This window comes from Cephus cinctus, unplaced genomic scaffold (assembly GCF_000341935.2).
Source record: "Cephus cinctus unplaced genomic scaffold, Ccin1 Ccin1_scaffold0617, whole genome shotgun sequence".
Lineage (NCBI taxonomy): Eukaryota > Metazoa > Arthropoda > Insecta > Hymenoptera > Cephidae > Cephus > Cephus cinctus.
The window spans coordinates 425914-441380 of NW_014333261.1; the positions used below are offsets into that span (position 1 = coordinate 425914).

At 39.9% G+C, this 15467-nt stretch overlaps 1 protein-coding gene across 16 annotated transcripts in view; it reads right to left on the reverse strand.

The window, feature by feature from the left end:
• LOC107269230 (protein cycle) overlaps positions 1-15467 on the reverse strand; it is a 19783-nt gene continuing 4316 nt past the window's right edge. For 3 of the 16 annotated variants that reach the window (XM_015742851.2, XM_025086530.1, XM_015742852.2), the window contains exons 2-14: positions 14474-14536; positions 8758-9093; positions 7973-8044; positions 7040-7277; positions 5418-5510; positions 4777-4894; positions 3161-3343; positions 2323-2569; positions 2115-2253; positions 1783-1901; positions 1628-1710; positions 1385-1545; positions 1-1305 (exon numbers count right to left, since the gene is read on the reverse strand). In XM_015742851.2, coding sequence (XP_015598337.1) covers positions 886-1305; positions 1385-1545; positions 1628-1710; positions 1783-1901; positions 2115-2253; positions 2323-2569; positions 3161-3343; positions 4777-4894; positions 5418-5510; positions 7040-7277; positions 7973-8044; positions 8758-8933 — 2049 coding nt within the window. In that variant the 5' untranslated portion in view covers positions 8934-9093; positions 14474-14536 and the 3' untranslated portion in view covers positions 1-885. Of the gene's footprint in view, positions 1306-1384; positions 1546-1627; positions 1711-1778; positions 1902-2114; positions 2254-2322; positions 2570-3160; positions 3344-4776; positions 4895-5417; positions 5511-7039; positions 7278-7972; positions 8686-8757; positions 9094-10617; positions 11000-12169; positions 12784-12870; positions 13065-14473; positions 14537-15467 lie in introns of those variants that run through there. The other 13 variants (XM_025086523.1, XM_025086524.1, XM_015742854.2 and 10 more) reach the window with 11 other exon arrangements.

The following is a 15467-nucleotide window of genomic DNA, read 5'->3' on the forward strand; positions in this document are numbered from 1 at the left end:
TTTAATATTTCAGTGCTTTATTCAACACTTGAAAAAAAAAGTGAAAATATGTAACCCGAAATTAAATGGCCATTCCCCATGGGGGTGGGGGGGGGGAGATAAATACAATTATTATTAAATATAAAAAATGTTTCCTATCAGAGGTTGACAATGAGGTAACCATTGAGACAAATATTATAGATACTTACAGATACTTGTACTCTTACGCATTTTTCACAGTTCCGCCACTAATCTAGAGTTCATATTATTTTATTTATTAATTAGCACGACGTGTAACGTTAGCGCAGTGAGAGAGCATTACTGTTCACAGCCTCAGTCCGTCTTCTTCAATTATTTTTACATAGATACGCTGAATTCATCTAACTGCAGTTATTGAGAAACCCTCGAATCCCATATACTGGCAATTGGTTCCGTCTAATCAGAGCGGAATGATCCCCTAGCGATCTTGATCTCTTAATTGGTTCAGCTGGAAATATAAAGAGAAATTCAAACCAGTCGAATTTCATCCGGGACATTCCAGGGCCATCTCGACATTCCTTATGTCATAATTAGGTACACTTAACTCGGTATCACGCGAAGAAAACACTATTTACGTATTGTACAATGTGTCATTTGTAGATCAAATTCATCCTCTATGCTATACCAACATGTAGACGTTTAACATCAATTATGATAATTTTAAAGATTTATCACCATAATCAGCATTGAATGATAGAGTACGTTAATTTGATTCTCTAGACAATGATTCATTACTACCCTGATCGAAAGCACACGAGTCCCAAAATCCTATATTCTTCAGGCACAGCAGTGTTTTTTTTTCCAAAGGACTATAAAGGCCAAGTCCCAGATCATTACACTACACCAGGAGATTCCACCAACAGTACACTAGGGTAACGGCCAAGGTAATCCTGAGAAGTCGACTGGACCTCCTAAGCCGGCATCAGCTTCCAGGAGGCTCATGATGACAGCCATTGCTGCTTCGTCATTTCCATCAGTTGGTACTGGATTTGGTGATTCGTTTATTGTGGTACCGCCAATGATTTCCATCATGTCCTCGTCTGCTGGCACTCCTGGAAGGAGGTTGAGATTACCTTCTGTGTTCAGGTGTTCGTTGAGACGGTCAAGAACGTTTTCAGGGACAATGATGGGTCTACGACCTTGGTCATTGGAAATGCTGCTCAGCTGTACGTTGTTCCTAACGTGGTTGTAGGTCGGGGTAGGATTGCTACTACTGTTATCACTGCCAATTCCTTGCTGGGACACTTCACGTATCCTCTCCGGTGAGGCTGTTGTCGTTATCTGTGACTATTTCAAAGTCAATAAAATGTTATTCACTTTAATCACCCGTCCCTAGATTTTTACTATGTCTTATACAGATATTTACCTTGGTATTTAGCAAAGCAGGTTCTGGTCCAGAGCCGGGACTGCTGATTGAAGAAGAGTCTTCGCCTCGCCTCTGAAGATCCAGAACCTCCTCCGCTATTTGTCGTCCAATCTTACTTACCTCAACATGGCTCGAGATTAATCTCTCGAGACCGCCATTGCCTATAAAATGACATTAAGAATCAAAGAGTAAGTTTTATCGTTTCTGATAACAACGACCTTAACATGAATCAGGGTCACCTACTTTGCGTGAAATAATCGTAGTTCCCTTGCACACTGGAGCCTTCGAACCTGGTGGCACTACTGTCAACCTGTCTCGTGTCAGAACTGTAAATAATAAATCATTGTCAATAAATTTGAATCAAGTAACATTTAATTGATCAACGTAGATTATCTTACAACACAGCAGAGTTCTTAGCGATCAGATAATCAATGTCTTTGGTCCAGGGATTCCTGAAGGACTTCCACTCGGACTGCAATCTCATGAAACTTGCTCCTTTACTCCTAAACCTGTAGACCTGGAAAAGGATACCAAAAGTCACGTACTTCGTGAAATGAAAAGTATCCAACGTGACGTCGGACCTCATCAGTAATTACAAGCTATCAAGAATCCTCGGTTAAACAAGGATTCGAATACCCAAGTAGACACGAGCGTCATATAATAATTAAAATTTTAAACAATCAACATCGTCATTGCAACCGATTAAGCAATGATTATTCCTACAGATTACCTGAGTAGTGACGCGTTCCGCAGTTTGTAAAGCAGCCTTGTGGGATTCAGCTAGGTGAGGAATATCATCGTGATGGTAATACTCGTACATACTAGTGCCCAGAAGTTCCTGAGGAAGAAATCCCAAAACCAAGGTCGCCCTGAAACCATATAACAATAAAAATCTGCCTTGACCCAGAGGCACTACGCACGTCAATCCCTACACTGACCTTTGGTCTACAAAAAGAAATTTCCCATCCATGGCATGACGGGACACGAAGTCAATGGCACGGAGATGAGGTCTCCCAGTAGTTGGCGAAGGTCCAGGAAGTGGAGGTTGAACTCTACCAACGGCTACTAGACAAGACAAATTGCAAGTCTCCCCATCGCCTTCGCCCTCTTGTTCCTCAAGGCCAATTTTCGCAGGTGCCCAGGACTTTAAATATCCTGTACACTGTATCACGCAGTATTTCCAATCTGCAAGAATAAAAAAAAAATAAAAATTCCCTCTCTCTCATATATATATATATATATTTTAACCTAAATTTTCCTACTAGTTCACTCCTTAATATTAACGTGCTCCAGCAGAGCATTGCGCAATCTCTCCAAGATTCGCACGACCCCAACCCGTTACGAAAGTCTCCACGGGGAGATTTACGAGCTAAAGATCTACCGACAGTCTCCAGGTTGCAAGAGGCCTTTCACCGGTCACAGGGATAGTCAAGGAACAGTATCGTTTCCTCTTCGGCAAGCTTGCTGCCTCTATCATGCATGCATACACATACGTCAGCGTATGTGTCTTACAACCGTGGCTAATCGAGCGTGGACATATCTTCAAGTATAAAGGGAAGCCGATGGACATATCTGATAGAGTCACCCCAGTTGCTCTTTTTCTTTACAAATTCTTCAGGGCATTCGTGACAACCCTGGTGAGAAATGCGTCCCGGTTCAAGGAGTCCAGAGGAATTTCAAGCGCCAGTCACAAAGTGTTACTTATGCACTGAACAAGGAACACGCGTGCCTGAGTTTTCCACGTACAATATATATAAATATATATTTCTTCCTCACCTACGTTCTGCTGCTTCTTCCTACGATGACATCCTGTAGTGGTATCAGCCTCTTCCTTTACCTGAGAATCCCCACAACGCGTTGCATCCACCTTGCGCTTCATTCTGCAGAAAAAGGATCTTCGTGCACCTGAACACAATCTGGAGACACCCTGAGGAACGTCAGTCTTCACAGGAAGCATGGCTAGAAAACAATTTTTAAAACAATTATTAATTGAGAAAACATATTTATGAAAGATTCAGTACAAAAATTATTTATGCTTCTCCTGGTTCGAAGCACTTGTCGTCTTATGCAATAGCAGGATACATAACTCATCTCGTCAAGCCAATCCAGCATCCTCAGAACTCTATAAACTCTTGTAGTACGTTACTGATGATCGTGACTATATCACCTATGACGACTTGATGAATGATGACTCGTGACGCTATATCTACCATGCTCTGAGGAAACTGCACGTGCCGTGTTTATACGTAGAGACAACTGCCAATGCATTTATATTATTAAACATCAGCATGAGTTTGTACCAGTTAACGTCGATCTTTATACAGGAATGAAACTTTAACAAAGTTGAAATATATACCTACTCAAATATATATACGTATATATATGTAGATCAATAGTCAATCGTAAGGGTGACTTCACACCCACCATAATAATTATCCTTGCACTCATTTCAAATCGTTATTTATGTATGGTGGATCAATAGAAATTCCATACGTTATATATCTATTCTAAACGTGCCATAAGCCTCGCGATAAAAGATATTGTTGTTCGTGCACAGTCTCGTGATTAGATGGATAATATTCACGAGTGTCCAGCGAACCATGGTAAATAAAGCGAGTGGATATTTTACCGATATAGATGTATATATATATATATTCTGGTACAAGACCAGCAATTCCCCAGCAACTGTTGCTGCTTTATTATTTCCTGAACACGTGCAATCCCCTGTACACGAGACTGGCCGATCTGGACTTTCGTAGAGCATTTGGTACAAGTGAATGCAGGTTAATTATATAGTATAAATATATATATATTAGAGGTAACGATACAAAGCAGTCACATTGTTAACAGACCCTCGTGCTTCTGTCACATCCTGATAATAAAGATATTATTATTAATAATATTATTATATGCCATTGAGGGATTCAATACTATACAAGGATATATTGAAGCCAAACAGAATTTCAATTTATAAAACAAATTTTGATATATCTATCAAGTATATATATATGCACCTACTAACAAGAGATTATATGTATCCCTATACCGTAAAGGAAATACGTGATGGATCTATTGGATCGTTAAGAGTGCTTTTCCATTTTTTTCCATTAAATTCCTATTGGCTATACGTTTCGTCATCCAGCATTCCCAGGCCTCCTAGTCATGGATCCAAGACGCAGATCGTTATCCTGGCAATTTAGAAATGCCACACGTGCAGTAAGTATCCGCAGCGTACCTGTACGCGTCTGACATTTGTCAGGTGAATGTGAAAAAGTCTGTGCATGCAGATGCGTGAAGGAGGATGCGCTTATCGAGTGCAATTGCCTGATCACGTGAGTGCCTGCAATGAATATGATAAATGATTATGGGAATTGAATTAAAAAATCACTTACTTTTGGCATCGATCAATCGTTCCCTGGGACTGAGATCGGACGATGAAAGTTGTTCCTTCACCTTGGCGACGTCCTTAGGATGCAGGATATCGAACCAGCTCTGACCCAAGAGGTCGCTCTGCATCAGACAATTCAAATGCATTACATATCAAACGATAGATAGCGAGCTTTCAATATGGTCCCTGTCCTAGTCCTTGATCCGTGATTTTATCAAAGACACGTCAGCCGCCTATGATTGAATACGACTCGAGAGGCAAAACGCAAGGTGTGGTCAGGCTATGACAAGATACTGAATTCGCTCCCAATATTATATAAGATAATAAAATGCGAAGGGACTCGTTAAAAAGATACGTATCGAGCAATAAAAAAATGATTTTCTTAAAAATTCCAGATTTTTCGAAAATTCCTATACCCTCCGCAAGTGCAAGAGAGACAGACTTATCGGCGCTCATCTGCGTTAGAGAGAGACACGCGTAGCCGTCCAACGAAAATATGGATAGAGATATCCTTCCGCCGAATTAGCATTGCTTACGATTAATCGATCTTCGTATAAGCTTACATGGAACGGGACCAATTTTTTTTTGTCTTCGATTACAATTAAATCTAACATTAATTATTTTTACTTGTAAGTACAGTCATACCTGAGAATAGTTAAGAGTCTGCGACACAGATTCAGATACGTAGAGTATCCTGCCGCGATCACAGCCTACCACGAAGACAAAACCCTCGGCAGCCTGAAAAAAGATTAATTATATTAATTAAAACAAATAAATATTAATCTATCCTATTGACTGTGTATAAGAAAAAAAAAGTTATGTGCAGGAGCTATCAGACGGATAAAGGCATAATGTCGGTATCGACTTGCCGTACACGAATACCCGGCCCGACGCCGTTACTTGGGTAATGCTATTCGAGTTCGGATACGCGTACAGAGTGTATCGACTTAATGAATGTTACATGTGATCGCCGATAGGAGCGATCGGTATTATCGGTTCGATCCGTACGTATTGCTGTTACACAACGCAGTGGTACGATGGCCTCTGTATATGCAGGCCGAATGCATTTTCTCCATGAATTTCCGGTCATATCGCTCTCTACGTGTACACTGGTATAGGAAATTCAAAAGAGGAGGATCGATATCGCTTTGTCTGTTTTACGAGCGGCACATATGTAGGTGCGCATTGAGAATCGCAGATTCTCGTGTAGTAAATAGATTTACTGCATATGTATAAAGTACACTTTTACTGAAATATTTATATACTTGTGTATATATATAAGTATGTATATGGATAAATGTATATATGCAGAAAGAAAACGCTCTTATAGAAAGGTTATGTCGCCTTTCATACGGAAAGGCCGGTTAGCCCGCGTCCAGAAATGTTGCACAATGAAATTTTATGCTGCAATTATGGTATAGCCACTCTCGACCCCGCTCGGTATGTCGGGCGTGGTTGCGCCATTTAATATTCTAGTTTAAGACAGACGATAGTGTAACTGATAACGATAGACGATAAGCCGCCCTTATGACAATGAGAAATTATTTATATGAAAACGTAATGAGAACTTTGATAGAATTAAATGCAAGTGTGCAAACGGTCTGAGGTATTACGTAGTGCAGGAAGTGAATGAAAAATTTATAATACTTTAGAGAAAGGTTACTGCAATGTAATGTGTACTATGGGTACGTTTGGCTACCCGGACCTGCAGCGACTGTCGCAGAAGATATAAATAATGAGTAAACCTTTACTGAACGTACCATATGATTATGGTAATTTCACTGGATTACTGGCTACTCAATATTCTCATTAATCCTACCGTAACCCGTTACGTTAACTTGTACCTCTGACGTATCAGGATTAATGAAACGATGACATTTTTTGACAATAATTTAACCTAATCAGCTGGCATCTTAACAGATCCAATATTGGTACTATTTCGTACGCGCCATTATAGAATAGTGCACAAGAAGTATTGAGAAGTCTCATGGGTGACAGCAGGAGCTATCAGCACGTGCGGATTCGTACCACGAGTCGTGGACGAGAGTCAGGTTGACATTTGTAGAGATAGTGATTACACTAAATAAAAAACGATGATCTTATATTCAGCTTGGGAACGTTTCTTGAATTCCTTCACGTTCTGTAACGCAGTCCAGCAGACCAGGTTAATCCACCAGACTTTGATAATTGTAGAAAGGGTGCATGACTTCCGGTTTCTGTAGGACGAAACATGATAGAATAATTAATTATTAATTGAATCGATTTACCTGGAGTATCAATGTCTTCAGTTCTTGATCGCTCAGGAAGGCTGGCTTGTAATGACCCTCTGTGTATGACGTCACGGCTCCCAAGATAGTCTTGAGATGCTGCACGGCCATTCGCAGTACTGTGAGCTTGTCCAGCTTCCTTGACATCGCGTGGCACATGGGGACCATCGCCGAGAGTTCTGTGATGTACGTGTTCATCTTGTCCCTTCGACGCTTTTCGATCTCGCTGTGATTTTGCCTGTATGACAATAAAGTAATTGAGTGAATAAGAGAGAGAGAGAGAGAGAGGGATGGATAAATAGAAAGTCAATTAAAATTCTGTGAAAAACAAAATTGTAGAATTTGTAAAAAAAAGCGAGCGAGAAATTGTGGGCAATCTTACAGCACGACGCCTGGGGTATCCGGAGGACGTAGGAAATGATAAATTAATGATCTGAACAAGTCATTACGAACTGAACGACCCAATCTCGATAATTAGCTGTGTTAAATTAATACGTTAGACGTAAAGAGCCAGAGAAGGGATACAGAGTAAAAGAAAATTGACACGCAGAAGGCCACGCGCAAGCGTAACCAGTTTAACAGATACAGTGATTTCCTGCTGCCAATACGCGAACAGGATGTTGCGTTGTCATTAAATGAATATGTAAATTCGATAAGAATTATTGAAAATCCGAACTGAACGATTTGAAAATTTTCATGGATTCCAGCATAATCCAAGATGGTGCTCGTACTGATCCTCTTTACTATTCCGACGGACACATTGGATTAGTGACGCGAAGAAGCCACATGGTAAATCACTGGGTCAAGGTGGTCGTCGCTCGATAAATGACATCGTAGACGGTTCAACAATTTCGTTATTTTCCCACTAAAATAATCCTGAGCTTAGAATTAGGCTTATAGATAAATTATCATTAGTTATTATCAGTTGCTCACTTCTTATTGTCGTCACTTGTCCGAACTGACTTGGCGTCGTCCTCAGTGTCGTCCAGCAGATCGCTACCGTCGCTGAAAACAATACACATAGGTATCTGCTTACTAAGCACGGTACAGAGAGATACAGAATGATTTTCTAGCCGTCATTGTGACACGTTAAACTATATAAAACAGTTATGTTATTTGTACGAGTGACGAATGCAGCTCCATTGTCTTATTTACACGAGCATTGAAATGGCATCGTCAAAGCGGTTTTCTATAGTAGCAGTTAAAATTAATTCCTTCGAATCAAAGTACGAGGTGAACCCTTTGATGTGAAATTTCGTCAAGTTTCACACGTTTAGTGCTTCCTAGCTTCTTTGATGAGGTCTCCTTGACGAAGACTTAGGTGCGCCGCTCTTCCACACTTTCCCAGAAACAATTTCTTTCGTTAGGAGTTTGCTGTTCGCAGGATTGGTAATTATACATTTCAGCCAGAGGATCGACCGCTGCGTCATCTGAGCCTAGTGAAGTCTGAACGAAGAGGCAGCCGGGCAGGAGGTTAATGGCAGTAGCCGAAACTAATATTTCCAAGTGGAATTCGCTTGGTGGGTTTCGCATCCTGATACAATGAAAAGTGTAAACACACAGGTAACAATTGGTCGATGTTGTGAACTCGGCATAATTTTTCAGACAATAAAACGGGATTGCGAAACGGTACGCGTAGATTTATGGTAACCTGAGAAAGGAGAAAGATAAATATATATATGTATATTGTAGAAAGAAAAATTAACGTGTAGACTCACTGGCAGGAAACTTTTCGCTTTCTAGAAACAGGCACGAAGGCATCCGGCGAATCTGTTGGTTCTCCATGAACAGGCATATCGGTAGAACTGCGATGATGATGATGATGGTGGTGATGATAGTGCAGTTGTCCAGAGGCTGGTGCCTGATCGGGTACCACAATCGAGGATGTCTCCATGTGCTGGGGCTGATCAGCCCCCCCGGTACCCTGTGGGGTTGAACGTGGGGCGGGGGTTGGTGCAGGAGTAAGACCTTCCCCAGCCCCCGCCGAGGTCGATAATTCTCCTACACCAGGTCCTGCACCTATGTCGCCGAAGTATACTGTGGAGCACGAGCTTCTGAAACACAATAAGGTACAGTTATGAAAATTACCTATTTTTTCTATAAAAATTTTTTTCAAAATTATTCTCACAATTTTCAGAGGGAAACTACAACAGGGCTTAACGCAGTGATCTTTATGTACTTCCTGGGTTATTATATAAGAGTATAATTTTCGCAATGGCATTCTACGGAATTCCATCGCTTTTATCTTTTTCATTGCTTTTCTTTTCACTGCAGAGACCTTTCTTCATACAAAGTAGAACCTACTTAAACATTCCAATGGATGCTGACTAGATTCTCGATTGCTACTATGTAGTTTCTTGTGAACGACAATAAAACCTTGTTCCTAGTATACATATGTGTTTTTGTCTGTTTCATTGTAACAAATAAATAATAAATAATTATAAATCCCTATTACCATTGAAATGGCTCGGTAAAAAATATCAGTAATCATCGTTTTACGCTGATTAGAATGGCTTGAGTTTTATTGCACTGAATTAATCACGAATCAGTACGTGACTCAGAATCAATCATCATCAACCACGCACTCATCTCAAGCGTCTTTCAGTAGTACAAGCGTAGATACATATTGCCTGAGAATCAACGCGCGATCTTTAGAATCACTTGATTGATCAAGAAGTGGGAGAACAAGGCGGAAAAAATCCAGAAAAACTAAGCGACCAAGAGAAAAACACATTTTTTCCCGTTTCGCACGACTTGCGAATGGCGCGTTCTGCGTGCCGTGTAATTCACCTGTACTTTCGCAATGGCACTTAACAGCAGGAGGAATAACAATTTGAAATGGCATTAAAAACAGTTTCGAACCTAAATTTCAATTTACGAGCTATTCGCAAACAATTAATTGCTATAGTATATCCTAAGCTCCTGAGAGAATACCTAGAGTCGCCTGATACAGAAAATGGCAATTATACTTGAAATCGTAATTGAGTCTTATTGAATATCACATGCGTGTAGAACGTGCGTATCTTTATCATAAGTTACACACGATTGACAATTGACCATTCTATAATAATTTATCTGATAAACAATCCCGGATAGGTAGAATACTTTTTTCCCCATAATCTCTCCATGTGATATACAATACTTTCATGTGTGTACGCCTTAATCCTATTACATGTATAGTTGTTAGCGAACCAGCGTTGCGCGTAACTGAGATAGAAATCAGGCCTAAGCTCATTCATGAGATAACTGTACCATAGAGTGCACTATGGAGCGCAAGTTATGAAAATATCCTTGATAAAGTGAACTAGGGTAATTCCTTAATTTAAACAAAAGTTGCCTGTGAATTTAATGAGATCAAAGAAATTGATGAAAACAAACTAATTAGTTATCGATCACGACACTGCAGTGTCTTTTGTCAACGTGAATGACGTATGCCAGCGTAAGCTAATAATCTTCTATAATTAATAGTACGTATGACTTATAGTAATTACGTCAGTATCCTCATGATCGATCCTGATATCGATATATCGAACGTATCGATAGATAAGAACAGGATCGTCCGGAAGACACGGACTTACTCTTGGACATTGGATAGGTCGTAGTAAAGTGGTTGTATGTGCGGTTGCTGAGGTTGATGATGATAAAGATGATTCCTCGTGGCGGATATGGTCAGACGATGATGATCCTGATGAATTCTGGGCCTGAGCACTTCCAAGGATATGAACTCCTGGGGCTCCTGATTGGAGTGAAGAAGCTGCGTGTAACCCTGAGCCATTTCCTGGGCGACCATCTCTGCACCTTCTGACTCGTAAACGAGTCCTTCCTGATGATGATGTTGCTGATCACTGTGAGGATGTTGCTGACGATGATGATAGGCCCGGGGGTTCACGCGACCCCCGTTGTGGACCCCCACGACATCCCCAACGACACCCCCACTATCCGGCAGTAATCCACTCGCATCTGATACAAGGATCAATGTCCTGATAAGGACTGTCTCTCATCTTTGTTTTTTAATAGAATTGCATCCTTCTCACAGTTTGGTCTGGAGCATCAGGATGACTTCAGATGCTGGGAACGAGGAAGCTGAATCTCTTATTTGATTTTTTAATTTACAGTTCAACCTATTTTTTGTCATTTTTATTTTTTTGCGTTGTCACGTTTCTTTTTTCTTTCTGTAAAAAGAGCAGTGATTTTATTTCAGTGAATCTATATTTCACATTCATATTTGCAATTCATTCGCGATGCACTATAGATTTTACATAATGACAAAGTAGGCTTGGAATCTTATCAATCTAATGATCTAATCAGGACATAATTAGCTGCTTGTTAAACGTCCACGTTATTGATGCAGGTTGTACATTACTTAGTCATTGACCTCTTATTTAAGAAGCGAATGATCGATTTTACATCAGTACGATTGGATCTAACTATACGTATCTATCGGGTTGATCAATCTTCTAATGAATATCATCTAGAGTTCTGGTATCTATGATAAGAGCGTTATTTTCATTGCTAGTATAATCAGATACAAGGTGTCCATTGACATAATAAATTATTCTAGTAAATTTCCGACAACTTAAACCGGCAAAACGTAGAACTTGCGAGCCATTGAAATATCCTTATTAGAAATAGTACCTGTTAACCGTTTAATTACAAGAAGAATCGAAAGGTACCTCACGTAATTAATCAACGCCTCTAATCTTACGTCTTGGAATAGCCATTAATTATTCCTCTCACCTCTCACGATACATCACGATTTTTATGATATTTCCATACGCGATTGGTACTGTTGCGCGAGCGTAAAAAATGGTTAACTAGTTCGATTTGATCTAAGGCTATGGATCTTATTGACGAAAAAGATTTTTTACTAGACTAGATCACTTCACTGTAAACAAATAAATCCCTAGATCACGTATGTGAAGTATAATCACAATAATGATCGATCCCACCGAACGAATCCTCTAGATAAAGGATCCTCAGCATCCTCAGCCATCCTGGACCAGCTTCCAATGTGTCAAAGGAGTCTGCCGACTCTATTTCGTCGAGTGTACGACGACTGTCAAGTCTGCAGTTCGTGACGATGTCATTGAATCTCTCGCGAGGATGGACCAAAGGATGAGACATCCTTACCGAAGTGCGCGTACATTCGCAACGAGGGGGACGCAGCATCCTCGAGGGTGGCAAAGCCTGCCGGCTCGTCGTCTTCGACCAGTGCCGAGAAACTCCCGTGCGAGCGTAGTCGGCGGGGCCTAAAGGCAGGTCCGTAATCCCGCGTGAACTGCGACTCGACGCGGATCGTAGCTGACAGATAGATAGAGCGAGGCCGACGTCGGAGAGGATGGCGCAAAAGGTGGTTAAGCAGGAGCCACGTCGTGCGCCGTGGCGCAGGTGGGAGTGACTAAAACCGCCCTGAACGCTTGATGCTTATACAGGAACGTTGGGGGCGGCTACTGTGTTACCCTTGGCCACTCTAGGGGTGGCGTCCAATAATCGCAACGCCAACACGATACTGACTTCGACTACGGGTCGTGGGTGAAAAATATCCTTTTCCAAAGATGCGTCCAACTTTTCTACTCAATTTCTTCCTTTACGGTGCATCCACAATTATATGCAATTTTTCAAATGAAAACTTCATTCAACCCTGATCCATGAGTTCTCATTGGTACTCCTTTAAACTGCATTTTCACACTGCTTTATATCAAACCAGGGGATCCTTTCGTACCTGGGAAGCCTTTGTAAGGCGCCTAAAGAAATAACAGTAGGGAAAATAGGAATACGTGTTAGGACGGCATACGAATAAGTATAAAATTATTCTCAGTTATTTCACATACCTCCAGCATTTGATATTTACGAAATACACGTATTTCAAGTCATACGCCGATGTTTGAACTTGGAATGGTTTCACCATATGCGACGAACTCTATAAAAGTCAGGCTCGACATTCCGTCAAGAGTCCTCGGTCACTTTAAGAGGACAGAATGAGAATATGATGTTTGGGATGCTGGATGAGTTGCTGGACCAGTTTCTATGTTAGGATGGACATATGAGAAAAGTTTTTTTTACAAGTTTTTCATATTTCAGCTACAAAGGAATTTCACGTGACTTTTTGGCTTTATCTTTTTTTTACTATGCTTTCAAATTAAAGCATCGGTATCGGCTCTTTTAAGATCTTTTAGTAGTATCTAGGCTTAGATCATTAATTAATACTAATTACTGGGTATTAACTGGGGTTACATGTATGTCGCTTACCCCATGCACTAATTATCATCATCCGGAACATATCCACCCCTATCAAGGGGGACGTTTGAAGTGACCACATGTACCCATCCATGTCAACCATTAACGGGACTTGGCGATTCGACGATTTTTCGGTAACCAGGTTTTAGTCCTGGTTAATTAATTTAGTTGGATTCACAGAAAGACTTAACTGATACTACTTTATCCAATTTTCGGTATTTTCAAAATGAAAAATACGTGGGCGCACGTAAATACCTATCGATTTTTCTCCCACGATTTTACGTATAGCGTTATGTAATGCTGTTGGAGGATTTAAAAAAAAAATCTTTCATCCATGCATAAAAATACCAATGGATTATTTCACACGTGTTGTGTATCGACTTAGAATTATTTACGACCAATCAGAAATCTTCGTGCTACACAATCCCTAAAAACACACTCGTATCCCTTAATCGGATACTACGTATCGTTTTACTTTTATTACGTGCGGAATACGTCGGAGTCCCATTACTTTCTTGTTCATCCAGTGACTGACCAGTAATTCAGATAGATTCTGGGGTCTGATTGGTAAATTGACACCGGTCGTCCCAAGTCCAATAGAACAGACGGACACTCTTTCAAAAAAAAAAAAAAAAAATAATATATATAATACAAATTTGACTAAAATCGAAATAGTATTGTTACACATTATTACAGCTAAAACCTTGACAATCCTCATTTTCATAATAAAATGTATACTATGGCATTTTTCCTTCTCTTCCAGCAGTATTATTTTTTTCCCTCCATGTATTATATGATTCACGCTTTTAGAATAAATTTATCGAATATCGAAAATATTTCGAAATTATTATCGTCACTTTTCCGCGATGCCGATTGGTCGTCGCCATCGTCATTCGTCACAATCCTGCACTGATAAGTAATATAAATCTCAATATGTAAATAGACACACGTTACATATGCTGTCAGTGATAATTAATCCATCCAGCAAATCCGTTTAAACGTGACTTCACTACATCCACGAATTGCATTAATTAAACGCTTACTTGACCGTATCCGGTTACAGATACGCGAAATACAGTGGACGCGCGTGCAGTCTAACCTTAAAAATTCATTCCAAAGTCTCGTGATATGTTAAATTCAAGATTTGTATAAATTTCATAATAATAATATTACGTGAAACAGTATAATTAAGTTTACCTTCAAACGTGGACCAGGCTGCTCTTGTCTCCGCGTCATTTGGCCGTCTTCCCCCGATGTTTCCTATTGACAAAAAATCAATAACGTATATATATATATATATATATATATATATAAATAAGTAATAATATAAAAATTTTCAAAATAAAAATACAAAATTTATACACATAATAAATCGAACACATAGCACCTTGCGGAATTTGACTTCATCAGTCTGACTGGTAAATTTATATATTACGTTTCACGTAATAAATCGGACACAAATGAACACGCAAACGACAACTACGTACTTCCGGAATAAACTGCTGGAAGCTAGTCCATAATCCATAGTAACGAAAAGATTGCAAGAAATTTTCGCAAAGACGAGACACGTGCGAATCTTAATGGAATAAAATGATGATCAAAGTAAAAAAAAAGGGAAGCCTGAACGTCACAAATATTTTTATATTAATTATACAATTTTTATTATTTTAATTGCCAAACGTTTTGTATACCCATAACGAAGAAAACATTCGCCCCAGACTTGGGTGTATCGAGATTTTTATAATTGGCTAATTAATTTGTTTTTTGAATACAGAATTGCTCATTGAGACGTGCAAGTAATAAGATCCTTGTCCTGCAAGACGACACGTACCGGGTGGCGAATTGAAAGCGATAAGGTTAAGTTAAAAATATGAACTCAAAGGTCAGCGTTGACTGTGCCATAAGAAAAAGTGTCTCAAGTATCGTTCTGTATAAATTTTACTGAAACAAGTGTGAATAAAGCTTTAGTGTTAACGTGGGCGATTCGATAAGCGTCCAATCGGCTGGGACAAAGCTATGGATTTGAATTGCGTAACCGAGCGGACAGCACTGTATATACGACAATTAAACCACACGGTTATGTAAATGTTATCCAGTCTGCTTCTGACAGATTATGTCTTGCCGCTGACAACTTCAGGTTGCTTTGACTTGGATTATTTCGTAGGTACGTAACAGCTGAGGACGCTCGGTA